General features: G+C 63.9%; 2 protein-coding genes across 4 annotated transcripts; one reads left to right on the top strand and one right to left on the bottom strand.

Moving 5' to 3' along the window:
- Nucleotides 1–121: 121 nt before the first annotated feature.
- NAB2 (NGFI-A binding protein 2) lies at nucleotides 122–7,318 on the top strand. Of its 3 annotated transcripts, none has more exons than XM_073318803.1 (7): nucleotides 122–326; nucleotides 1,901–2,706; nucleotides 3,120–3,253; nucleotides 3,974–4,025; nucleotides 4,454–4,586; nucleotides 4,888–5,088; nucleotides 5,681–7,318. In XM_073318803.1, exons 1-7 carry the CDS (start codon nucleotides 254–256, stop codon nucleotides 5,773–5,775), a joined length of 1,494 nt encoding a protein of 497 aa, XP_073174904.1. In that variant the 5' UTR covers nucleotides 122–253; the 3' UTR covers nucleotides 5,776–7,318. The 3 variants fall into 3 exon arrangements, with proteins under 3 accessions (XP_073174904.1, XP_073174907.1, XP_073174905.1); XM_073318804.1 differs by having other exon boundaries at nucleotides 257–322; XM_073318806.1 differs by lacking the exons at nucleotides 4,888–5,088; nucleotides 5,681–7,318 and having other exon boundaries at nucleotides 3,974–4,170; nucleotides 4,454–4,545.
- Nucleotides 7,247–24,537, bottom strand: STAT6 (signal transducer and activator of transcription 6). Its single transcript, XM_073318802.1, is given in 25 exon segments — nucleotides 7,247–8,798; nucleotides 8,889–8,918; nucleotides 8,920–9,051; nucleotides 9,414–9,453; nucleotides 9,456–9,505; nucleotides 10,246–10,341; nucleotides 10,787–10,892; nucleotides 10,895–10,911; nucleotides 11,242–11,311; nucleotides 11,783–11,929; nucleotides 12,119–12,255; nucleotides 12,651–12,745; nucleotides 12,838–13,044; nucleotides 13,528–13,620; nucleotides 14,013–14,135; nucleotides 14,590–14,677; nucleotides 14,813–15,001; nucleotides 15,504–15,635; nucleotides 16,051–16,199; nucleotides 16,852–16,913; nucleotides 19,207–19,345; nucleotides 19,950–20,033; nucleotides 21,605–21,743; nucleotides 22,048–22,186; nucleotides 24,082–24,537. Coding segments are annotated over 24 exon segments (2,565 nt in total). The 5' UTR covers nucleotides 22,164–22,186; nucleotides 24,082–24,537; the 3' UTR covers nucleotides 7,247–8,674.
- Between the last annotated feature and the right edge of the window lie 1,197 nt (nucleotides 24,538–25,734).

Genomic DNA, 25,734 nt, shown 5'->3' on the forward strand with positions numbered 1-25,734 from the left:
TGCCCGCTCCCGGGGCCGGCGGGGCGGAGGGAGGCGCCGCTGGAACCCGCCCCCGGAGCCTCCCACGCGCCGCGCAGCGCAGCCGGGCGCTGCTATTTCTCTGTAAATCCGGTGTGGGCGGCGCGCAGAGCGCAGCGGCGGAGGCAGCGAGCGGCCAGCGCCGAGCGGGGTAGCGGCGGCGCGATCCAGCCGGCCCGGGGCCGCGGGGACCCCCGGAGAGCCCCCGCCCCGGCCCCGGCCCCCGCCGCCGTGCATGCCCGGGCGGGGCGAGCCAGGCGCCGGGGAGTTGGGAGCGAGAGCGGCGGGGCGCGGCTCCAGCCAGGCCAGTAAGCGAGGGGGGCTGGCACGGCGGGGAGAGCTGGGGGGGCGGCTGGGCTGGCATGATGGGGAGAGCTGGGCGGGGGGCTGGCATGACAGGGAGCTGGGTAGGTGGGGGGCTGGTGCGGGGGGAGCTGGGGTGGGGGATTAGTGCTGGGTCGGTGGCTGGCGTGGGGGGCTAGTGCTGAGGGGCTGCTGCAGCAGGGAGAGTTGGGGGGCAGGGGTTTGGCATGGGGCAGAAGCCTGGGGGCAGGAGGCGCTTGGGCTGGCGCTGCGGGAGTGGGGAGTCCGGGCTGGGGGGGCGGAGGCCAGAGAGTGGGGAGCTGGGTCTGGTACTGGGGAGGGAAGCCTGGGGCAGGAGGGACACAGGATGGCATGGGGGGGGTGTCTGGTTTCCCTGACAATGGACCATGGAGGTCTCCCGGAATCCGGGAGGTCGTGGAAGCTGTTGCCCCATCCCCCCCATGGCCTGGTGCCATATTTGCCCCTCACTCTCCAGGTGCTGAGACGTCTCCTGGGGGGCTGGCTGCCCCGCTCCAAAGTCAGGCTGGGGGGGGGAATCTCAGGACAGTGCCCCCCACGTTGCTGCTCAAAGCTTCCTGATGGGATGCTGGGGAACGTGGATGGGGGAGTCCCTGGGGTGGTTCCTTCCTTCCCCATTCAGGGATGGAGCTGGGGACCCCGCCCCCCGCCCCGCATTGGCACATCCCTGCCATACAGCCCCAGCGCCATAGCGGTTGGGGTGCCAGGGCAGCACCCTATGTGGGCATTGTCCCCTGGGGGGGAAGAGGCTGGGTGCGGGGGGCGTATCCCAGGCAACCCCCCCCCCGTGGGTGGTGGGGTGACCCTTCCAGCCTTGTGCCCACCTGTCTGGGGCCTGCCGCTGCCGCTGGGGGCCTTCTCTTGGCTGAAGGAGAGAGACCCCCCCCCCATTGCACTGTAGTGGGACTGGTGGGGGAGGGGAGATCCTGCCGATCGGGATCTCCAAGAGCCAGTTGCCAACTGCTCTGGCTCCGGGGGCTGCAAAGGTGCCGGATTCGGAGGAGTCCAGCTGAGCTCCCAAGGCCTGTGTGCCGGGGGAGGGGAGCAGTGCTGATCACTAGAGGAGCCCCCAAAACGCTGCACCAAGAATGCCCGTTGCCCTGAATCCATGGACATCTCCCCGGAGCCCGCGGGAAACAAAGGCAGGATTCTCTGTGCGGGCACGGGGGTGCCACTTAGTGGGGTCTGGGTTACACTGGGAGAGTGTGAAGGAGGTGCTGGGTGTAGTGTGGGGGGCTGGCCGGGTGCAGTGGGGGGTGCAGCCATGCAGTGCCGGGAGGTCTGGGTGCTGGGTGCAGGGAGGTTGGGGGTGCAGTGTGGGGTGCAGCCATGCAGTGCCAGGAGGTCGGGGTGCTGGGAGGTTGGTACAGTGCCCCAGGCTCTTACCATACACCGGCTGGTGCCCTTCCCTCTCCCGAGGGCTGGGTCGGGGACCCCGACTCTCCCAGCTGTGGTGAACTCGGGGTGGTGGCTGGGTCTCCATTCACCTCCCCCATGCCCTGTCCTGGCACTGACGCCTCCTCTCCCCCTCCCCCCACAGGCCTGCCCCACGCCATGGCCCTGCCCCGCACCCTGGGCGAGCTGCAGCTGTACCGGGTGTTGCAGCGGGCCAACCTGCTCTCCTACTACGAGACCTTCATCCAGCAGGGCGGGGACGACGTGCAGCAGCTGTGTGAGGCGGGCGAGGAGGAGTTCCTGGAGATCATGGCGCTGGTCGGCATGGCCACCAAGCCCCTGCACGTCCGGCGCCTCCAGAAGGCCTTGCGGGAGTGGGCCTCCAACCCCGGCCTCTTCAGCCAGCCCATGGCCTCCCTGCCCGTCAGCAGCATCCCCCTCTTCAAGATCTCCGAGACCGGCGGGCGCAAGTCGCTCAGCAACGGACACGCCAGCCCCGGCGAGGCCGCGGGCAAGGGGGGCAGCGGGCTGGCCACGCCGCCCGCCCGCAGCCCCTCGGAGCCGGGGGAGAAGCTCTCCCCCCTGCCCGCCCCGCAGTGGCCGGGGCGGAGCACCCCGGAGTCGGAGGGGGGCGGTGCAGAGGAGGACGGGGGGCCGCCCCCCTTCTCGCCGGGGGCAGGGGGGGAGCCGGCCCCGGAGCAGCTGGACCCGGAGCTGGCGCGGACGGTGGCGGAGAGCGTGGAGCGGCTGCTGCAGAGCTGTCCGCGGGGGGGCGAGCCCGAGCTGCGTGCCCTCCTGAAGCTCAACAAGAAGCTGGCCAAGGCGGTCGGGCACATCTTCCAGCTGGGCGACGGGGACCGGCGCAAGGAGGAGGAGATCCGGCGGCACAGCGCCATCTACGGGCGGGGCGAGGCCCGGCGCCGCGACGGCAAGCCGCTCACGCTGCATGAGGTGAGCCACGGGGGCGGGGCAATGGCCGCGGGCAGTGCACACCACTGGGGAGGGGGGCTTGGCAGCAATGGGGGCCACAGGGGAGCCCTTGCCCAGACCCCCCCCGCCCCCAAATGCAGCCACCTCTGGGGTGGGATGGCTCGGGAAGGGGAATCCTGTATCCGACTGCAGCAGTCCGTGGACAGTGGTGAGAGCAGCGGGGGCTGGCAGCCAGGACGCCTGGGTTCTATTCCTGGCGTCTTGCCGGCCCTCCCTCTATGTATCCATCCCTGGATCCTTTTATCTTGCCTTTGGCCTGTCTCTGCCCCGTTCCTGTCTCTCTGCCCCTCCCCGTGGTGTCTCGGCTCCTGGGGCCCCTCCCGGGGCCCGTGTCTCGGCTCCCACGCTAACGGCCTCCCTCTCGGGCCCCGCAGCTGACCATCAACGAGGCAGCGGCTCAGTTCTGCCTGCGTGACCACACGCTGCTGCTGCGCCGGGTGGAGCTGTTCTCCCTGTCGCGCCAGGTGGCCCGGGAAAGCACCTACCTGTCCTCGCTCAAGGGAGCCAGGTGAGCTGGGCCCCTCCCGTGGGGCCCCTGGGCCAGGCGGGGGGGAGCAGAGCGTGGGGTGGGGCCAGCAGGGAGGGTAGTGGGGTGCAGAGGAGTGGGGTGGGGCCCGGGGGAGGGCAGTGGGGCAAGGAGCTGGGCACAGGGGACACCAGGCTGCGGGGAGGCTGCTGCAGATTCCTGCCCCCAGTGCCCAGCGGAGCTGCCCTGCCCACTCCCTCTTGGGGGGAGGGGGGGCATTGGAAGCCGCCTTCCTCAGCCTCCTCTTTCTCCCCTCTGCCCCTGCCCCCCCCACCCCCCGAGCCAGCCGCCCACCTGCCCTGCAGCCCGGCCCCCGAGTTCCTCTTTCGCTTTGGTCATTTTCCATCTGAGCCACCGCGTCCCGGGGAGAGCAACATCAGAGGCGCCCCTGGGACGAGGCTGAGAGGTGCCCAGGAGAGGCCATGGGTGCTGGGTTGCAACCCCCGCCTCGCCCTGGATGAGCCGGCTCCGGCCCCGGGGCTGGTCCCTCCCTCCCGCCCCCGAGGGAGCGATGGGTGGCCGAGCCAGAGGAATCCCGGCATTGGAACAGCGCTGTGGCCCGTCGGCTCCGGTACCCCCCAGCCCCGGGCTGCGGGGTCTCTGCCTGCCCCTCGAGCTGGGGTCTGAGCCCTCCTGCCCCAAGGGGGCTCCCGGCGGTGCCGCCCGGCCCCTGACTCTGCTTGTCCTGCTGCTTCCGTGCAGGTCGCATCCGGACGAGAGCGGAGCCGCGCAGCCCAAGAAGCTGAAGCAGGAGGTGGGTGCTGGGCGGGTGGACGCCCGTGCCTGTGTCCCGGGGGTGCCGCTGGGCTACGTGCGGCTGAGCGCCAGGCACGGGGGACGACAGCTGGCTTTGGGGGCGCAGGAGCAGCGGGCGAGGGAGAGGAGCTGGCACTGGGGAGGTGGGTGTCACCCTTCTTCGCCAGGGTCTGCCCCAGGCTCTGAGCTGCCTGCTGGGGGATTCCCAGCCCACGGTGCCATCCTGCCCCAGGCCCAGCCGGGGCCCCAAGCCGTCTTGGTGCATTGCCCTCAGGACAGCGTGGCCTGGGCCCCGTGCCCACGTGGGCTGGGGCCGGCTCCGCCCCATCCCGGCTCCCTGGGCCTGCAGACCCGGCGGCGCTGCGTGAGCTCGGACCCCCCCCCCCCCCCAGCACCCGCCGCTCTAACCGCCCCCTCGCCCCGCAGGTGGGTGAGCAGAGCCGCCCCGAGCTCCTGCAGCTGCCAGGGGGGTCGGAGTCCTACGCCCCCCCGTACCGAGCCAGCCTGGAGGAGGACGCGGCCAGCCTGTCGGGAGAGAGCCTGGATGGGCATCTGCAGGGTGAGTGGGGAGCGTGGCTGGGGGGTGGGGGCTTTGTACTGATTAACCCCGTCAGCCCCACAGAGACCTTCCCCAGGCAAGGGCACTCGCCCAGACCCAGGGCAGGACGCAGACAGCCCTTGCGTTATGGGGTGTGGGGGGCAGGGTGCCCATGCATCTATCCCCCCATAGCTACTATGGGGAGGCAGAAACTGCACCCCCTGGCACCTATCTGACTCCTCCCCCGCCATGGGGCCCCCTGACCCAGCCCCCCACTGACACGTGTTTCTCTCTCTCTCTCTCTCTCTCTCTCTCTCTGCAGCCGCGGGATCCTGCCCCCGCCTCACGCCGCCCCCCAGTGCAGCCCCCGACCTGCCCCTCAGCCTTCCCCCCCACGGGCTCTGGAGCCGTCACATCCTGCAGCAGACGCTGATGGACGAGGGGCTGCGCCTGGCCCGGCTAGTGTCCCATGAGCGGGTCGGGCACCTCAGCCCCTGTCTGCCGGGCAAGACCCCAGGCCCAGGTGAGCTGCCCCCACCAGCCCCGCTCCCGGGAGGGGTGAAAGAGGGTCATGGGGTCTGCGCCCAGGAGGTCAGAGGTGGGATAGCGGGGGTGGGGAAGGCTCCTTGGGGTGGTGCAAGGCTGGGGGTGGGGGGAAGAGGGTCAGCCCCGCCCAGGGTTTATACCCAGCCAGCTCAGGACTATGCAGCCCTGGAGAGACCAGGTGTGCTTGGGGCTCAGAGGTGGGGAGCCCAGGGCTGGGCTAGCAGGGGCTGCGGGTCAGGAGTGGGGGGCACCGGTGGAGCTGGGGGGCCCGGGCCCAGCTCTGTTGTTTGCTCTTCGTCTCACCAGTTACTGAATGGAAAAAAGAAACAATTGTGGAAATTCCACCCCCCCCCGTCCGCCCGCCCGCCCAGACAGGAGAGGAAGGAAGCGGGGGCGGGGAGGGGGGGGCGGACGGGGGCGGCTGACGTCCTGGGAACCCCAGTGGAACCTGTGGGGGTGGAGGGAGGGTGTTTCCTCCAGAGAAGGCTGCTCCAGGGGGGGTCGATCCTGGGGGCAGTTGCCCGAGGGGACGGGGCCCTCAGGCTGACCCTGGCCCTGTCTCCCTGCAGAGTTCGAGGACGGGCTGGCGGAGGGGGGCCCCCCGGCCCAGGCCGAGTCCCGCCGGAGCAGCATCAAGGTGGAGCCGGAGACCAGCCGGCAGTGAGCTGCGGAAGCCCCCCTGGTTGGGGTGTGGGGCCTACAGCGGCTCCCCCCCTCCACTAACCAAGCAATAACCACAGGACTGGGGCAGGGGAGAACTGGTGGTCTCTCCTGGAGCCGGAGCATCCCCTCCCCGTCTGCCCCCCAGAGAGCCAGGCCTGGGGGCCCAATGCCCGTGGGCACCGGGAGGCTGGCCACAGCTGGCCACCACAGCAATATCTCCGTGCCCAGGGAGAAGGGAGGGTCTGTGCCCGCCCGTGCCCGCAGGGAAGGCGCAGTGCGGTTAATGTAACCAGCTGGTCACGTTCCGACTGCCACCAGACGGCCTGGAGCTCCAGCCCCCTGCAGCCGCCCCCTCCAAAGCCGCCCCCTGCCCTCACAGCTGGCTGCTTTAGCCCTGGGTTTTCCCCCTAGCCAGCTCCCCTTTCCCCCACCACGGGGGTGATGTGAACTTTAACTCTTCAGTTCCTGGATGTTTTAAGGGGGGGGTGACCTACACACCCCCCCCCAAGAGGCAGGGAGAAGAAAGGAGCTGGGGGGGACCCCAGGAAGAGGGAAGAGCTGTTGCAGGCAAAGCACAAGACCAAGGGGGGCTGAAGGGGCCCGGACGTGATCCTGGGGGGCTAGGAGGAGGTTTCTGAGTTCCGAGGGTCTGGCCTAGCCTCCCCCAGGAGCAATGGAGGGGAACCAACCTGCCGGACTGTGGGTGATGGGCCGGGGCTGCGGGCAGGGAGGCTAAGCCAGGCCTTACCTTCCAGTCCTAAGGGCACCCCACCTCCCCAAAAAAATTTCCCCTTCCACCACTGCCCCACCACTCTGCATCTCCCACCCCAAATTCACCGGCCCAGTGGTGTCTGAACAGAGGCGATCGTCCCAGGCTGCAAGACCCCCTCCCCCCACCAAATCTAACCCCGTCCCTGCTCCTGCCTCGCCCAGACGACCACTCCCGCTGGGCTGGGGAGGGGGGAACGTGCTGTCTTTTGCACACCAGCACCAACCCCCCCCCCGCATAACACACCCAGCATCAGCTGTATCCCCAGCCCAGGGACTCCGGTGCTGGCTGTTTGCACACAGCACAGGGTAGACAATTCCACCCCCCCAACCAGGAACCCTGCCCCAGCCCCCAGCATGGAGGGCATTGGGAAGGGGGGGGATTTAAAGGGACAATCAGGGTACCCCCCCCATGTCACCATCACAGGGGTGGCAGAACAGATTAAAAAGCCACCTGGCTGGCACAACGGCCCAGCTATAGAGCAGGGGGCACCAGGGAATGATGGGGGAGGGTCCCCTCAGAACCAGTGTCACTGCCCCCCGCATATTCCACAGGAGGCTGTTCCCCTCCCTGTGACTCGCTGGAGGGGGGCAGGCTGCACTTTGGAGCCCCTGCTGGTGACGCACCCCTCCCCAGTTCCTAGCAGCACTGGTTTGAGACCCGTTCACGCTCCCGTAGGCCGAGGGCTTAGAGCATTAGTGACTTTTCCTTTGCAACGTGTACAGTAGATTATTTATTTTGTTATTTTGGAATAAAACTTTATTTTATGGCTTAATCTCCTCCCCGCTCCCCAACTGCGAGGTGGTGGTGGGGTGGGCGGCAGAGCACAGGGTGCAATAGAAGAGGGGCGGCAGCAAAGGTGGGGGGCAGGGCTGGGCTAGCAGGGGGCTGCGGGTTAGGAGTGAGGGGCACTGGCCGAGCTGGGGGGGCGGGGAGCCCAGAGCTGGGCTAGCAGGGGGCTGCGGGTCAGGAGTGAGGGGCACCAGCAGAGCTAGGGGTGGGGGGAGCTCAGGGCAGGGCTAGCAGGGGCCTGTGGGTGGTGGTGGGGAAACTGAGGCAGAATCTCTTTCTATAGCATTTAGTAGCATCCCTCTTGGGGCACATGGAGCAGGCCAACATCCAGCTCTATCCTCGGCCAGGCTGGGGCCTTTAGGCCGGACCCTGGGCAGGGCCTGTGAATTGAGAGGGAGGAGGGTCAGGCCCCCAGCAGGGGGTGGGCAGGGAAGGATAGCGGTGAGGTACAGGCCCTTTAAACCAGCGCCCAGCCCCCGCTGAGCCTTTCCCCTGCCCACCCCTGCTCCTCCACCAGGGCCCTGGTTCTGCCCCCCCAGCTCTGGAGAAGAGGGTAGGGGGCGTCTGCTGCGTGTCTCTCCCCGCTCTGCCTGCCCATTGCACCGCTGGGGTCCTCTCTGATCACAGGCGACCAGCCACAGGGGGCCCCTCATGTGGGGTCCAAAGCAAGGGGCAAGCTGGGGTGGGGGTGTTGATCCCTAAGGGTGCTACCCAGGCCCAGAGGGAGTCAGACCTCACTGGGGAAGGGAGGTCTGGCTGCTCCCCCCAGCCCCGGCTGCTCCCCAGCCCCAGCTGCTCATGCCCATGGCCTTCCACAGGCTGCAGAGATGGGGCGGGGGGGGCACACAGCCAGCCAGAGCTCACCCCCTGCCACTGGGCACCCCTTGCCCCTCCCCCTCCCGTGGGGGGAATCAGCACCCCCACAACATGCCCCCCCTCCCAGGCTGAAATCCAGGCCTCCCAGAGCCCCTCTTCCAGTGTGTGGTCCTTTCCCACTCCACAGCTGCCCAGCTGGGGGTGGGGAAAAGGGGGGCTGCCCCTGCTGCTGTGCTTGCCAGCCCCAGGACGGGGTTGCGGGGGGTTCAGCGTGTTCCATGGTGCGGCGTTTGTACATGGCTAACACAAGGCAGCAGTGATGGGGGGGCAGTGATGGCTCCCAAGTGCCACACCGCTCCCCCACACCTAGCAAAGCCCCCAAGCGCAGCTCAGCCCCAGACTCCAGTCCGTCTGGGCCAGGCCCCGAGAGTCCCAGCTGAGACCACCCCAGCCCCTTTGCACGTCTCTCCTGGATGGGCGCCATTCTCCAAAGTGTCCAGCAGGGGGCACCCCTGCAGCGAGGTCACCAGCTGGGGTTGGCCATGGGGTCGCTGTAGCTGGGGGGCTGGAGCCCCTCCTCCATCTGGGCCTCGTACAAGAGCTGGGTGATCTCATCCTCCGAGGGCAAGTCCACGTTGTTGCCCAAACTGGCCAGGAAGAGAACAGGATGTGCGTTGGGAAGGCAGCCACGGCCCAGCCCCCTGTCCCACCCTCCCCGCGCCTCCGGGGGCACTTACCTCGTCGCCAACAGCTGGGGAGGGGCCGCAGGAGGGGCCTGAAGGTGAGATATGGCGAGCGGGCGAGAAGGGGGTGATTTCCGGCATCTCCTCGTCCATGGGGTCGGGAGACAGGTCGTCCAGGATGAGGTCCCCTGGCAAGTACCCGTAGGGCAGCAAATCCCTGCGGGGCACGGAGCAGCCGGTGAGAGGGAGCCGGGGGAGATGTGGGGGACTTGCAGGCTCGGGCTGGGTGGGAGAGAACGGGACACAGGGCCTTTCCCCTCTAGGGGGTGCCAGCTCCCAGCTGACCCCAGGGTGGGGAAGGAGACCCAGGGCCTTTCACCTGTAGGGGGGCGCTGGCTCCGATCTGGCCCCGGGGCAGGGATTGGATGGCTCAGGGAGGTGGGGAATGGGACGGGCCTTTTGCCTCTAGGGGGCGCCAGCTCCCTGGTGGCCCCCAGGGCGGGGGGGACTCTGGGGCAGGGCTGGTCTAGGGGGCTCTCCCAGCAGGGGGCTGGCAGAGGCGGGGGCCGGTTGTCTTACGGCGACAGAGGCTGGCAGCTGAAGGCGACGTTGGGGCCGAGGGCAGCGCGGTGGCCGGGGTGCTCACGGGCGCTGGGAGGAGCGTCGGGGGGCTGCGGCAAGGACAAAAACGGGGGAGTTTGTAAAGGGGTGCAGGAGGCGGGTAAGGCAAGATTAACCCCTTGCTCTCTGGGGACCGGGCGACACCACTGCCCCCTCAGCAAATGCCCCTGAAAGGTCCTAGAGTGAAACCCTGCCCGGGGGGTCAAGCCCTCCCTCGCTGCAAGCTGTACTGGCTGGCTCGGGGTGGGAACGGGGCACGGGGCCTTTCCCCTCGAGGGGGCATCAGCTCCCATCTGGCCCCAGGGCAGGGATTGGCTGGCTTGGGGCAGGGGGAAATGTGGCCTGGGGCCTTTCCCAACAGGGGCACCAGCTCCCGTCCAGCACCACCAGGGTGGGGGACTGTCTGGCTCGGGGGCGGGGAATGGGGCATGGGGCCTTTGATAACCCCAGGGCTGGGTCTGGCTGGCTGAGGGCAGGGCAGGGAACTAGGATTTGGGGTTTTTTCCCCTCTAGAGGCTTGAGTGGATGGAGGAGCATCAGGCTGGCCTGGAGAAGCTGCCGGAGCAGGTGCATTGGCCCTGGTTTCTCTCGTACATTGCACACGGACTCTGTTGTCCCTACAGGAAGACACAGAGCTATGCCGGCCTTGCCTGGTCCCGCCGGCATCTGCCGCCCATGCCCTACGCAGCCCAAATCGGCACCGCCCCCCCCTCCCCTGAGCAGCCCGGCCCGCTGCGTGCGGAGCGGCCCACTGCACCCCAGAGCCTGGTGTGGGCGGCACGGCACCTACCTGTGGAAAGGAGAGGCACTGGGGATGCCCATGCTCATGCTGGCCTCCTCGGGGCGTGAACTGGGGCAGGACCATCTGGCAGGGAACGCAGAAGAGCTGGCAGCAAACACAGATGCACACGGCCTTAGCACTGGGTCAGAGTCTCAGGGCCCCCCCCCCCAGGCCACTCCGGCAACAACCCCCCAGCGTAGGGGCATGGCTGGAGCACACAGCATTATGGTTATTCTCCACATGCCTAGGTCAAAGAGCCTAAGTTAGAGCAGCCCTGGGGCTGCTCTAATTGCCCCAGGGAGCGACCCAGCAGCGGGGGGCACAGGCTGAACCACAGCCTCTGGGGCTGGATGCCGCAGGGCGCTGGTCTCTCGCCCGCGGCCATCTGGGGTTAACACCTGGCTTGGGTCCCCTCTTGGCACAAGCTTGGCTGGCTTCATCCAACCCGTGGGCATGAAACGGCAGCCCGACCTGCTGGCCCCTGCTCCTGGGGCTGACATAGCGACCGGGCAACTTATTGAAAGCAGCAGGGTGGGCGCTGGGATCTTACCGCATGTCAGGCAGGTGCAGGTGGTCCATGGGCTGCTCGGGCGGTTGCCCCGGCAAGCTGTATATATTCGTAGGGGCGGGGGGTGGGACAGCTTGGGGAGACTCTGGGGGGCCAGCTTCTGATCCCTGTGGAGACACATCACCACCGTTCATGGGAGTGGCACGACGGGGGGGGCAGAGAGACGGGCAGCGAGAGGGGCTGTCAGGGCCTCGGGGGGCACAGGCAGAGACTTTGGTACATGCTCCACCCTGGCTCTGCCCCCACTCCGCCCCTTCCCCCAAGGCCCCACCCTCACTCCGCCACTTCCTGCCCTCTCCCCCAAGGGCCCCCCCCCCAGCCACTGGCTCCTCTCCACCCTCCCCGGAGCGTCTCCCACCAGCGGCCGGCCCCGGGCCCCCGGGAACAGCTGCGGCACACAGCTGGGGCAAGGCTGCCCACAGCCCTCCCCAACCTACCTTTCACTTTCCACCGTCATCTTGATGGCAGTGGAGACATAGCCTCGGCCATCCTTCCCCATCTGCTCCTCTACGGGAGGAAACAGCAGTTGAAACTCCTGGGAGCCAAACCCAGGGAAGCGGGGCGGGGTGGGGGGCGGTCGACACACTCTGCGACTTCAGCTTTGGGTGGGGAGGGCCACGTGACCCTCCTCGGCCCACCCAGTCGCTTGTGGGCTTTATGTTTCGGGGCTGGGCCCGGCACTGCTGCACTGATCCTGCCGGCGGGATGCCAAGCCGACGGGGCCCGGGGCCGATCCGCTGTGGCAATGCCCCCATCGCCCCCGCCGGGGCACGTTGCCCAGGCCTGGATTTGATCTTGCCCCCTTTCGGGGGCCTACAAGGGACGGGGGCAGATATGGCTTTGCAGTCACCCATTCCATAGGCCCAGCTGCAGTTGCAGGGGGTGACCCCACAGCAGCAGGGGGGCCAGGAGCCCGGATAAGGCCCTGGAGGTGCCCGGGGGTGCCCCAGAGCACCGGGGCGGCCCCTGGACACTCACTGTTGTAGTGGCTCCCAAACACCTGGTCCTTGGGCTGGTTGGGATAGAGGTTTCGGAGCTGGCCCAGGTCTCGGATGCGGTCGCCCAGGGAGCGGATGTGGAGGTCCTTGGCGGAGAAGGGCTGGATGTTCTCCACCTGGCTGGAGCCTGGGGGGGGGCACAGCGCGGCGGCTCAGAGTGGGCGGGGGGGCCCCAGTGCTCCGGGGGCAGCACAGGCTGGGGCCCTGCCCCCTTACCCCTGTCCTGGGGCTCAGCTCTCCTGCTCCCTTCATGCCCCCCCCCAACTCCAGCGAGCACCGAGCCGGGGGGGGCAGGGCAGGGGGCACCCCCTCCTACCGTCCTTGCCGCGGATGACGTGGGCGATGGTGATGCCGCCAATCTCCGAGTCGCTGAACCGCAGCAGGAAGGTCCCGTCGGACTCCGGGCCCAGCAGCTTGCTGACGTACTGCTTGCTGATGAAGCCGACGATGAGCCTGGGGGGGGAGAGGGTAATTGGGGGCGGGGGGAATGACATGGGTGATGGACAGACCAGAGAGCAAGCTGTAACCTCTGCTGAACTCCACCTGCCCTCTCTGGCCTCCCTCCCCTCCCATTTCACTGGGCAAGGAAACGGGAGGGGCTAGGGGTCAGGATGCCTGGGTTCTATTCCTCGCTCTGGGAGGAGAGTGGGTCTCTTGGTTAACGCGGGGGGGGAGCTGGGAATCAGGATGGCTGGATTCTGTCCCCAGTACAAGGAGGGCAGCGGTGCTTAATAGAGCAGGGGGCTGGGAGCCAGGACGCTTGGTTTCTACCTTGGGTCTTCCACTCTTGAGGTGAACCCCTACGTCCCCTCCATTCAGTCTTTACGGGGCAACCCCGAGGCACCCACCTGTCCGACCAGTAGCTTTTGAGGCACCTCTTGGTGAGGTCGAGGACCCCGTCAAACCACTGCCAGAAGGTGAATCCCCGGCCAGGCAGGATCTCCTGTGAGCAGCCGGAGAGAGGGAGTGAGGCTGGGTCCCCAAGGGCAGAGCCTGCCCCCCCTCAGCCTGCCCTGGCCCACCCCCGCCCCTCACCTTGTTGAACTGGGCCCAGGAGACGCTGCGGTTGTGGAAGTCCTCGGGGCTGGCGCTGCTGTTGTTGAAGATTTTCTGGGCCAGGAAGAAGTAATGCTCCGGCAGCAGTCCCTTGTTGGTCTGCACCTCCGCCATGAACCGCAGGTTGAGGGTCTCGCACATCTTCTCCCAGGGTACCCGCTCGGCCACCACGAATGGGACCCGCTCCTGCCCCAGGGCATGGAGGGAGGGTCAGGCACCAGCCCCGGACCCCTGCCATACCAGGAGGCGGGCCGCTGGGGTTCCATGCTCTCGGGGTGGCCACGTCTGGGCACCAACTGGCCCAGACCCCGCAAGCGCTTGGCAGCCAGCGAGTTTGGAGTTAAACTCTCCTCCTTGTTCATTCATTAGTGGGGAGCAGCCCAGCCAAGATCAGTGAGTGAACCCAGAAGTCCTGGTTCCCAGCCCCCCAGCTTTAACCACTAGACGCGATTCCCCTCCCAAAGCTAGGGATAGAACCCAAGAGTCCTGACTCCTTGTCCCCTTTGCTCTAACGACCGGAGCCCACTACCTTCCCAGTTCTGGGTAAAGAACCCAGGAGTCCTAGCTCCCAGCCCCCACTGCTCTAATCACTAGCATCCCATCTCCCAGCTGTGGCAACAGTCAGCTGAAGCAGCCCCGACGCCACGCCCCCCTGCTCCCCACACTCACGAGCTCGGAGAAGGCGTTGTCCCACAGGACCGTTGCCTTGGCATTGTTGTCTTGATTCCCGTGCACAATGACCACAATCGGCAGAGACAGGGCCTGGAGGGGGGAGCACGGAGCGCTGGCCCGTCACTGGGGGGCGGGATGGGACCCCCATGCCCACCCCAGCCATGGCATCAGGCTGGGTGACGGCCCAGCAGGAGCACAAACCGGCACCGGGGTAGGCACAGGCCCCAGGTGGGGTCCGTAGGGCTCAGCGGCACCCCCCAGTGGTGAGACTGGGCAACGCCAGCTGGGGGCGAGAGCCCGGGGTCGGTCTGTGTCCAGCAGCCTCGGAGGAACAGACCCGACTCCCGGCCCACAATGCAAATGGACCCAGGCGTCCTGGTGGGGACCCCCCAGCTCTGCTCCCTCCCCCACCCCCGCCGCCAGGGTCCAGGGGCAGGACAGGGAGCCGGGAGCCACCCTCCCCCGGCACACCAGCCCGGTACCTGCAGGTGGAAGGCCAGGTTGCCGGGACCCAAGGTGACATCGGTGCTGAAGAGCGCGGCGCATTTCTCCTCCGTTACTGACTCGGAGCCCTTGCGTTCGCAGCGCTTGATCTTCTTCAGCAGCTGCCAGGACAGAGAGAGAGTCACCCCAGGGCCTGCAGCGACAGGGTCCCCCCAGCAAGGGGCGCAAGCTCCTTCCCTTGGCGTTACCAGAGCTCCTGGCACCCAGCTCTGCCGGTGCCCCTCACTCCCAACCCACAGCCCCTGCCAGCCCAGCCCTGGGCTCCCCCCTACCATGCCCCTCACTCCTGACCCACAGCCCCCTGCTAGCCCAGCCCAGCCCAGCCCAGCCCTGGACTCCCGCCCAGCTCTGCCGGTGCCCCTCACTCCCGACCCGCAGCCTCCACAAGCCCAGCCCTGGGCTCCCCTCATCTCAGCTTGGCTGACGCCCCTCAGTCCCAATCCACAGCCCCCTGCTACTTCTCCCTTCCCCCAAACTGCCCTGGTTGACTCTTGGGCCCAAGCACCGGCTTGTCGTCATGGGGGAGGGGAGGGGGGGTACCCCTGCCGGACTCACCATGTTCTTGAAGGTGGCGCAGGACGTGGCGCTGGTGGAGTTGATCTCCAGGGCGACCGTATTGTGCACGATCTCCCCCGTGTTTTCACTGGAGCAGGGAGAGGGAGGGCGGTCAGCGAGGGGTTAATGGCCCCCGGAGGGTGGGGCAGGTCGTACAGTGGGGGGGCGGGGCGGGGAGAAGGAGTTTTTCCCCTCTCCCGCCACCCAGGCAGGATCAGCTCACCTGAGTGGGTTGCCATAGCCGCCGAGGGCCAGCTCCCGGGCCTGCTTCTCTGTCACCATGTCGGCTTTGACCACGAAGGGCTTCGCCGAGGGCTGGAGCAGCCGGGGGCCCAGCAGGAAACGTACACTGGCCTGGAACTTGGTCTGGGTCTTAAGCACCTGAGGGGGCTGCTTCTCCACCAGGAAGGAGCTGGGGTGGGGGGCAGAAAGGGGGTGAAGGGCTGCCCATAGCTTGGCCAGAAGTAGCCACTGACACCGGTGCGGACGCAGGAGCTGATAGACTGAAGCTCCCGGTGTCCTGGCCCCGGAGCAGGGTCCCCACAAGGCTGAGATGTTAACCCCGCCCTGGTCCGAACTGTCCCAACCTCCCAAACCCACCCTGTTCTGCTCCGAGCCCCTCGTCCCACCTGAGCCAGATTAGAGCATGGGGCTGGGGCCACGTTCGCCCTTCTGGCAGGGGAGGCAACAAGACTGGATGGTTAGCGCAGGGAGCTGGGACCCAGGACGCCTGGGTTCTATCCCTGGCTCTGGGAGAGGACTGGGGTCTCGTGGTTAGAGCAGGGGGCTGGCAGCCAGGACTCCTGGGTTCTATCCCTGGCTCTGGGAGAGGAGTGGGGTCTAGTGCTTATAGCAGGGGAAGTCATCAAGTCCAGCCCCCCTGGCATGCTACTGCCCCCCCTGCCCCGCAGTACCTTTCAACCAGGGCACTCAGCACCGTGTTGAGCCGCTCCAGGAGCCGGGAGAGCAGGTCGGAGCCCAGCTCCCCGCCGACCGCCACCACCTGCTGCTGCAGCTGGAAATAAATGTCCACCAGATTCTCGCACCTGCCGAAAAAGCAGCCGGGCAGGGGACATGTCTGAGCCGACGAGGACGGCCCAGCTACCGTCCCCGAGCTGGGGCCGGAGTCTGGTCTGTGCCGACGGATCCCACCCTGTCTCAGGAGCGCCACCTAGTGCCCAACAGACCAGGGGCTCTGGGAGAAAGGCGGCAGCTGATCTCTCTGCATCTCAGCTTGACCCCCCCGCAGCCCTACCACCACCATGGCCGGAGACCAGTCCAGCCAGGAGCCCTTCCCACCCCCAGGCAGGAGAGAGAGGGGCTCGGATCCCAGTGGGGCCGCCGGCAACTGGGAGAAGGAGGGGATCTGTGCCCCCTCTGGAGCCCCCAAGAAGTGGGGAGAAACCCCTCTGCCACACCCCAGGCTGTGAGGCTCGGCTCCCCCCATCCTCTGGGGCTCACCTCTTCTGGAGCGGAGCCAGGTTCTCCTCGAAGACAGCCCCGTTCCCCGCCAGCTGCTGCTGCCGCTTCCAGATGTGGAGCCTCTTCAGCACCTGCAGCTTGGCGCCTTCCAGCTCCTTCATGGCCTCCAGGATGAGAGCGGGCAGATCCTGGGGCGAGACAAGGCGGGCGGCTTGCTGGGGGGGGAGGCGACGAGCCGGGCGGATGGGGCCCGGTGCGGTACCTGGCACCCCCTGCCTTGGAGCAACGCGTGGGCCTGCCCCCCACGGCAGCTGAGCCCGGCGGGATGAAATGGGTGAGGGACGGAGCAGCTGACACAAAGCCACCTTGGCCTCCTGCCCCACACGCGTATCCTGGGGAGAAGGAGGGCATGGTGCCCTGGCCGGCCCCCATCTCTGCCCTCCCCACCAGGCCTCAGCGGAGGGGCCGTCACTAGCGAGGATATGGCTGGCTGCGGTGTCCCCACCCCCGGCCCCGCATCCACTCACACACCAGCTGACTGTGTAATGCAGCTTCCGGCCTCCTTTGCATCACCGCAGCAGGAGACCAGCTGCTCTTTGCTGACAGCTTCCCAAAACTGCAACTGATCACATGTAACCTCCCCCCTACCTCCCCCTGCCCCCCCCCACGCCCCTCGACCCTAACACCTTGCGCCTCCCTTGGGAAATCCAGTTGCTTTGCATCCTCCATCCCTACAAGCGACCGGATCTGCGCTCACCGGTCGGTCCAGCTACCCCAGCTTCAGCCCCCTCACCCCATTTTCAGCCTTGTCACACCCCAACCCCAGCCTCCATTACTCACGTTCCCCTGGAGTTTCCCGTCTGTCTTCATCTGGGACTCCTGCAGACTTGTCTGCCGGCAGGCTGCGGGAGGAGGAGTGGTAAAGCCCTGGTTAATATCCGAGCCCAGAAAACAAACTGCCAGGGGGCTGCTTCCGGATTCCCCCCGCCGCCCCGGCGCAGCGGGGCTTCTGGGTCCCCAATCCAGAGGGAGAGCAGTCGGTCGCAGCTCTAGCTGGAGCAGATCATGCTGTCCGCTCAGGACAGTTCCTGGGTTCAGTCCCCAGCCCAGGCCCATGATCCCCAGCGTCATGCAATTTCTAGCAGGAGAAGGAGCTGGGGCGTGAACCCTGGAAACGGGAGACGAGCGGGATGCCAAGAAGATACTGAGCAACCGGAGGGGAGAGATGGCTGGCGAGAGGGCAGCGGGTGCTGATGTGGGGGTGGATAAACGATCCCGCAGCCACGTCGGGGCCGTGATTTTCAGTGCCCTGCGTGTCAGGACCGCACCGCGAGGGCTCAGCCCTGCAGAGGGTCCAGGCCACAGTCGAGGCCCCGCGATCGGTGTCTTTGGGCAAAGTGACAGGAGAGAAGCCGGCTCCCAGCTCTGAGGGGGGAGGAGGGGACGTGTCTGGGGGCAGGCCACGGGGCGGAGCGGGATTGAAGGGAGACAGAGAGCAAATGGAGCTGAAGGGCCCCACGCCCAGGCTGGGAGGGAGCCCCTGTCCCCATAGCGTGGAGGCCGAGCTGGGCCGGGGGCACATTTCAAACCAGGCAGGGCAAGCGGTGGAGGGAACAAACCCAGCCCAGGCCCAGATGGGTCTAGTGGGGCCTGTCCAGCCGTTGCCATGGCGATTGCATAATTAGCCTGGTCACTGGGGTTTGTGTCAGGGAACCGGGGTCAAGGTCAGAGCTGGGGAGACACGCCCCGGTGCACCGCCCCCGACTCCACCCCATCTGCACACCTCCAGCCCGCCCACCCTCTGTCGTCGAATCCCCTTCCAGCCCCTCCCAACTCCGCCCCCTTCACACCTCCAGCCCCGCCCACCCTGTCGTCCAATCCCCTTCCAGCCCCTCCCAACTCCGCCCCCCTTCACACCTCCAGCCCGCCCACCCTCTGTCGTCGAATCCCCTTCCAGCCCCTCCCAACTCCGCCCCCCTTCACACCTCCAGCCCCGCCCACCCTGTCGTCCAATCCCCTTCCAGCCCCTCCCAACTCCGCCCCCCTGCACACCTCCAGCCCGCCCACCCTCTGTCGTCGAATCCCCTTCCAGCCCCTCCCAACTCCGCCCCTTCACACCTCCAGCCCCGCCCACCCTGTCGTCCAATCCCCTTCCAGCCCCTCCCAACTCCGCCCCCCTTCACACCTCCAGCCCGCCCACCCTCTGTCGTCGAATCCCCTTCCAGCCCCTCCCAACTCCGCCCCCTTCACACCTCCAGCCCCGCCCACCCTGTCGTCCAATCCCCTTCCAGCCCCTCCCAATTCTGCCCCCCTTCACACCTCCAGCCCCGCCCACCCTGTCGTCCAATCCCCTTCCAGCCCCTCCCAACTCCGCCCCCCTTCACACCTCCAGCCCCGCCCACCCTGTCATCCAATCCCCTTCCAGCCCCTCCCAACTCCGCCCCCTTCACACCTCCAGCCCCGCCCACCCTGTCGTCCAATCCCCTTCCAGCCCCTCCCAATTCTGCCCCCCCTTCACACCTCCAGCCCGCCCACCCTCTGTCGTCGAATCCCCTTCCAGCCCCTCCCAACTCCGCCCCTTCACACCTCCAGCCCCGCCCACCCTCTGTCGTCGAATCCCCTTCCAGCCCCTCCCAACTCCGCCCCCTCTTCACACCTCCAGCCCCGCCCACCTTCTGTCATCAAATCCCCTTCCAGCCCCTCCCAACTCCGCCCCCCTTCACACCTCCAGCCCCGCCCACCCTGTCGTCCAATCCCCTTCCAGCCCCTCCCAACTCCGCCCCCTCTTCACACCTCCAGCCCCGCCCACCCTCTGTCATTGAATCCCCTTCCAGCCCCTCCCAACTCCGCCCCCCTTCACACCTCCAGCCCCGCCCACCCTCTGTCATCGAATCCCCTTCCAGCCCCTCCCAACTCCGCCCCCCCTTACACCTCCAGCCCCGCCCACCCTGTCGTCCAATCCCCTTCCAGCCCCTCCCAACTCCGCCCCCTCTTCACACCTCCAGCCCCGCCCACCCTGTCATCCAATCCCCTTCCAGCCCCTCCCAATTCTGCCCCCTCTTCACACCTCCAGCCCCGCCCACCCTCTCTCTCTCCAATCCCCTCCCAGCCCCTCCTAACTCCCCTCCCCTCTTCACACCTCCAGCCCCTCCTAACTCCTCCCCATCACTCCTCCAGCCCCTCACCCTCTCTCACCTCTGGTCCCGTCTCCCTTCTGCTTCCACCGTTCCTGGAGCACCTGGATCTCCCCGACTCGGTGCTGGAGCCTCTGCAGGTCCAGCCCAAACTTCAGTTCCTCCTGCCTGCGGTGGAAGCTGAGCGGCAGGTGGCGATCCTAGGGGAACAGCAAAGGGGGTGGGGGTAAAACATGAGCCGAACGTCCCCCCCACGAGCCCCCCTGTGGTGGGACAACCTCCCCATCCCTGCAGGGAACCGGGTCCTCCACCGGGCTCCTGCGGCTTTTTAAGTTCTGATGCTTTGGCGTCAGGCGCTTCTCTGGGACAGCAGCACCTGGCAGGAGGACACGGAGCAGCTGGAGGGGCTCATTTACCCAGAGGTGAGCGATCATCCCGCAAACCACATGGCCCGAACCGCTGCTGGCTGTCCCATGGCTGCAAGACCCACGTGGGACCAGCAAGGAGACCACAAGGCCCTATGTAATTCAAGCAGCATCTACCTAGCCGTGCCCCCGCAGTCCCCTGGGAAATCACCTTGCACAGACCCCTACACTGGCCAACTGATAGGCCAACAGGGCTGACCGGCACTGATGTGCCCTCCATCTAGGGCCCAAATCCTCCCCAGCCAACATACAGGCCGACAGACACCACCAGCTGCCCAGCTATGGAGGGGCCGGGAAAAGCTACAGTACAGGCTGGGATGGAGGACAAGGTGCAGTCGTTTATCACGGGTTTGTGCCCGCACAGGTGTGAGTCACTGACCCGTTTGAGCAAGGCTGCTCTCTCGCCCTCCAGAATTCCTTTCACGACTGCCACCAGCCTCAGCGGGTCTCTCCGATACGTATTCTGGAATGGGAGGGCAGGGGGACATGGTTAATATTAATAGAGGGAGAACTCCCACTCTCCCCCTGACTCCGGCACCCTGCATCCTCAGTCACACTTGTGCGAATTGGTGCAAAACAGCATCTGCTCGTGGGCACGAATGGAAAATTCCGTGGCTGCGGGTATAACGGCAGCTAGGTGCCCACAGGTCTTTGTCTCCCCCAGTAGTGCATCCACAGAGAGGCTCATAAAGCCACTATAGACACCCATGCTTCAAACAGCAGAGGCTCAGGGTTTGACCCCTGTAGGTTCAAATTAGGCTGTAGGCCCATGTGGGTTGGTTACAGGGTTGGGTGAGAAATGGTTTTCCCATCCCCCAGGAGTTTGAGGTTTCAGAATTTTTCCTCCACCCCAAAACAGGACAAAAATTCAAAATCTTGAACATCTTTGCAAACCAATAATCCAGAAAAAAAAAACAAAAAAAAAACCAACCCTGGAGTGGCTCAGTCGAAAAGTTTCATTTCAACAGCTTGAAAATGTTTTGTTTTGATTTTGTTCGTATAAAATAACCAAAATGGCAAAAGCAAAAAACTTGTTTTGAATCGTGGGGAAAATTTTTTTAAAAAACTGTCTTTTTGGCAGTTTTTTGAAAGCAGGAGCTTTGGTGAAACAATCCCCTTTCTCGTGGGCAGTTTCTGTTCTAAGGAATTGACGTTTTCTGACCAAAAAGCATTTCAGTTAAAAATTCCTGATGTGCTCCGGCTGGTTTTTTGACCAGCTCTGAATATTCCTAAGCAGCTAAAAATCAAAACAGAAGAGTCTGTCGTAAAAGTTCCAAGATTGGCCACACAGCAGCTGTGATTTTAAGCTACTCTAGACTCTGCTATTAGCACTGAAGTACTCCAGGCATGTAACGTAGATAGGGCTAATATTTCAAAATATATCTTCAGAAAAGCCCCGATCCTTTAAGGAAAGCCCTGTGTCCATGCACTGCTCATGGCCCAGTCAGGGCTTAAATTTGTTCCAGGGAAAAGGATAGTTTGATCCAAGATTTAATCGCCTCTTTGTATTTAATAGAACTTAATGATTTTTTTGGTGGGAAAATTTCAAAGATTCTTTTTTTGTTGTTTTTTAAATTTCCTAGCAGGAAAAAAAAAGCAATTTGATCGACGAAAAACCAAAAACCTTCCAAGTTTTCAGTAAAAAAAACCCAAAACACACGCTGGATTTTGAGAGCCAACCCCTCCCCCCCCCCCGCAACATTTTAAATAAAAGCAAAACAAAAAATCCCACAAATTTTTATCAAAAAATTGGACGTCATTAAAAAAAAAAAACCCAAAACCAAGAGTGTCACCCAAAATGCAAATTTTCTGAAAAAAATATTTGCTTTGCCCCAAAAACGTCATTGGGGGGTGGGGGGGGTTGTAATATTGGCTGTAATACTTGATGCTGCACTGGGAGGTGCTGTTGAGTGTGAATGTTAACCAGTGTCTGGGACCAAAGCCATGGAGGGAGGGGGTTGGCTGGGGGGTTATAAGTCGAAATAAATAACCCTAACCCTAACCCCCCACTCACACACAGCCTCCGGGCCATACCTCCAGGTTACTGACGTGCTGGAGGACCTGACGCTGCTGCTCGTTGCCGCCAGCAAGGCCACGGACCTTTTCCACCATGGTGGAGAGCAGCGCGCCGGCCGCGCTGATGCAGAAGGAGTCGGTGCCGGTGATGAACTCCCTGGCAGCGGAGGAAAGGGCAAGAGAGAAAGGGAGGGAGAGATGAACGAGTGCAGACGTCCCGGCCTCCTCTGGCCAGCCCAACTGGGAGAACCGAACCTCGACTGGGCTGTCTCACGACTTCGGGGGCCCAGCTTGGGATTTTCTGAGCGGGAGACGCTGCTCCACTCCTCCAGGAGGAAGGAACCACTTGGATTCCTCCTGCCCTGAGCTTGTGCAGACAAGACGGGAGGCCCAAGAGAGGCTGGGCAGTGGGGCGTTTGTCGTAGGGAGCGAGGGGCGCGGGATGGGCGTTCCCCACTCACCACGGCTGGTTTTCCAGCCAGTCCGCCAGCAGACTCCGCAGGTCACGTGGGAACTCCCCGAAGAGGCCACTGAAGTGCTCTGGAGGCATGTGGGAGACGAGGCTCCACAGGGACATCTTGGAGCTGGCCGCCTATGGGGCTAAAAATAGATAGGAGAAGGCGGCGTGAGCCAGGCCTCCAACTATTCATGGTTAACCCCTCAAGCCTTCCCTGCAAACGACCCGAATCCCTGGCGTCTCCCTCAGGGACCTCTGGAAAGAGCAGCATGGCCAAGTGGAGAGAGAGTATCCTGAACTAGGCCTCAGGAAACCGGGGCTCTATTTCTGGCTCTGCTGCTGGCCTCCGGAGTGGCCTTGGGCAAGTCACTTCCCCTCTCCGTGCCTCAGTTTCCCCCCATCTGTGAATTGGGGGACAATGCAACTGACCTCCTTTGCAAAGTGCTTCAAAGAGAAGAGCTCAGCATTGTTATTATGTGCCGGGGCCAGTGACAAATTATAGAGAAAGAAAGAACGGGTGACCCGGTCGTTATACTGCTAGACCCCGGTTCAATTCCCTGCTCCGCCCCTGCATGACCTCATGTGCCTCAGTTTCCCCATCTCTACAATAGGGAGAATAGCACTGCCTCACTGGGGAAGGTTGTGGGGATAAATACCTCAAAGTTTGGAGCTCAGATACTACAGTAATGGGGGGGGGGCAGAGAAGTACCTAAGACAGGTTATTGATTTTAAAGTCTAGGTCAGAGGGAGTTGGGGCATGTGGGGCTGGCAGCACATCTGTCCCATCTAGCCCTGCTTAGCTGTCCCTGGGATCACCCTATCAGCTCAAGGGCCGGAAAATCATTTCCAAAGCCTGTTATCCCTGTCCACCCCCATCCCTTGCACCAGTTCTCCCTTATCTCCCCCAGCGTGGGAGCATCCAGCCCCTGGGGAGTGCCCCCCTCCCCGCGCCGCACACCATCCCAGCAACACTTAACAAGCTGATGGGATTCATTGACACGAGATTTCTTGGAACTCAAGACCCTTTATAGAACAGGAGCTGTAATGAGAAGAGTTGTGGCCGGGCTATAAATCCTCATGCTCCAGGACAAATGCCGCCCTCTAACTTCTGGAGGTCAGGAAGAAACCTCCCCCAGAGACAGGTTATTCTATATCTGCTTCCTGCAGAGGTTTCTTCACCTCCCCTGAAACCTCAGGTCCTGGCTTCTGGTGGAGACAGACAGATCAAGGATCCACTACAGTCTTGCATCCTTGTGTCCCCTTATTCCTTCCAGGGTCCAGGAATGGGGCAAGTTCTGCTGTCGGTTCCCAGCAGGGAAATCCCGCCGGGGCCCTGCAACAGGACTCCCCGTTTGCAATGAAAACCAGACACACTTCAGGCCAGATCCTCAGTTAGCGTCGATCAGCTTCACCACCGCTCGGTTTCCATAGAGCTGCTCTGGTTTGCACCAGCTCCTGATCTGGCTGTTATTTCTTCCCCTCAAGACAGATCTTTTGCACGTCGCTGCTCGGAGGGGAGGCAGCGAGCGGAAACCCTGGCAGGATTTTGCTCCTTCTGGGATCCAAGCCAAGGAGCGGCTTTTGGCTTGGGCTGCATGCGAGAGTGAGCAGCCAGGGGCCCCCGGAGATGGCAACCAAGGGCCCGGACTAGTGACTGTTACCAAACAATAACAGAAGCAAAGTACGAGAAGAGGTGGAGTTTGCAAAGGCCTTGAGGAGGCAGCGGGCAAGGCCAGGAAACCAGACCAGGATTACAACATAAGCAGCATCTCGGAGGAAACAAACAAAACCAGCCAGGCTTGCCTGCTTTGGGGAAGTGGCTTTGTGCGTCTGACAGGGGACGCTGGCAAAAACCCAGGGCCTTTTTCTCCCTTCTGCTGGCATTGTCTCCTACGCTCCTGCCGAGCAGATGGAAAAGGCTTCTGATCTGCTAGCATTTGCCACCCACTTTGCACGCCTTCGGCCGGGGGCGGAGGGGTGGGGAGAATCCACGTGTGGAGAAGCCACTTAAGGAAGAAGCAAAGCCCTTAAATCTCACCTATCTCCTCCGGGGCTCGCTGAAATCAGCAGGGCTCAGCCCTCACCCACTCCCCTCAGCGTAAAGCTGGCAATGCCGCTGTCCCAGCGCGAGCTGGGCCCGGGGATTCCTGAAACAGGTTAATTTTTGACCAAGGGATACTGGCTCGAATGCAACATAGTCTGATCATTTCAATCTCCCAATGCTGATAAGGCTCAGCCTACAGGAACGGAGCCAGTGCATGCTGGTAAATACCCGCAGGTTCGCCCCAGCGATCTCCTCCCACTTTGCAGAGCTTGATTCAACACGGACGCTGCGCCATGGGCCTGGCAGTGGAGGGTAGCTCTGGCCGTGGGCCCCCCCATCTACCTCCTATCACGTGGGCCCGGGGGGGGCAGAGAATAAGCTGTAGCCCAATCTGTGCCAGCCAAGCCAGCTCTGCCCTGTGCACTGGGGGTGAATGGGAGCCCAAGAGCAGGGCATGGTACAGAGCCCTTATGTCAGCGCCATACCAAGGAAACTTCCAGCACTGGCGGATTCTCAGATGGCCCTGCCTGTCTGGAGTGGCGCTGAGGGGCTTCTGAGTGAGAATCAGAGTGTGTGGTGCCCAGATACCATAGGGATGCTCAGGATGTAAGAACCTAAATAGAACAAAAAGGGGAAAAAAGATGGGTATCTTGCTCCCCGGCCCCCCGAGAAAGAGCCAGTCCCCCTCCATTTAAAGCTTACATGTGCATGCATAGGGCCGGGTTACATCATAGTCTAGACCCCAGAGTCCCAGGAGGGATCAGAACTTCAGCATTCTGTTTCTGACCCTCATGTGGGCGAAGAAAAGCTAGAGAACAGGACCCAAGTGGAACCCATCCCTACCTGAGTTTGCAGAGAGCCAGAAACAATAGCTCCACCATGCTTAGCTTGACTCTAAAAGCCACGGCCACACCAATGAAAGGTGGGGTTATGGTGCAGGGGCAGGACCACAGTGTCCCCTCCAAGTGTGTTGTACCTAGGACCCAGAGAGCCTCAATTCAGCGGCGTGTGAATTCAGTCTCCTGCCGACTGTCCCTGTTGAGAAGTTATTACTCCACACCTCATGTGGTAACCACCATTCTCCACTGCAATCTCTGTTCCTGTACAAAACGGCCAGCATTCAGTGTCAACTTCCCCAAACCCTCTAAGGAGAGCTCCCAGGAGAACAACTCCCTGGAGTTTGTGTATCTCAGGGATGCTCAGGAACGTTTGCAGATCAAACACAGCTGGGCGGGTGTTAACCTGCTCCCCTGGGCAGGAGGGGATGCATCACAAGCCAAATCAAACATGCAGTTACCAGTGGGAGGGACATTGGACCCTTGCGTGCCCATCACCGTGGTCTCTCATTCAACCCGGAATGAAATCACACACCCCGCCTGGCACTGTCCCAACCCCGTGAGGCTGCCACTCAGTGCTTTAAGCCACCTGTCCCCTGCCGCGCTGGCGAGCCTGAACAACACTGCCCTCTAGTGTCCGGGACCACTTAGCAGATAAGAGACCTGCTACTAGCTGCAGGCAGGGGGAGCACTCCTTTAGCTCAGGCTGGGGATCTGTGGTTCCAATCCTGCACCAGCCGAAATTTGGCCAGCCGCACCCGTCTCCCTGCAGAGCGCTGGGATTAGCTCCTGTTGATTTTGGAGATCAGCC

This window comes from Lepidochelys kempii, chromosome 20 (genome assembly GCF_965140265.1).
Source record: "Lepidochelys kempii isolate rLepKem1 chromosome 20, rLepKem1.hap2, whole genome shotgun sequence".
NCBI lineage: Eukaryota > Metazoa > Chordata > Testudines > Cheloniidae > Lepidochelys > Lepidochelys kempii.

Excerpts from the sequence above, each read along its gene's own strand:
- NAB2 (XM_073318803.1), top strand. The coding sequence starts at position 254 with ATGCCCGGGCGGGGCGAGCCAGGCGCCGGGGAGTTGGGAGCGAGAGCG. Across the intron at positions 2,707-3,119 it reads AGCCGCTCACGCTGCATGAG|CTGACCATCAACGAGGCAGC; the intron begins GTGAGCCACGGG and ends CGGGCCCCGCAG. Across the intron at positions 3,254-3,973 it reads TCCTCGCTCAAGGGAGCCAG|GTCGCATCCGGACGAGAGCG; the intron begins GTGAGCTGGGCC and ends GCTTCCGTGCAG.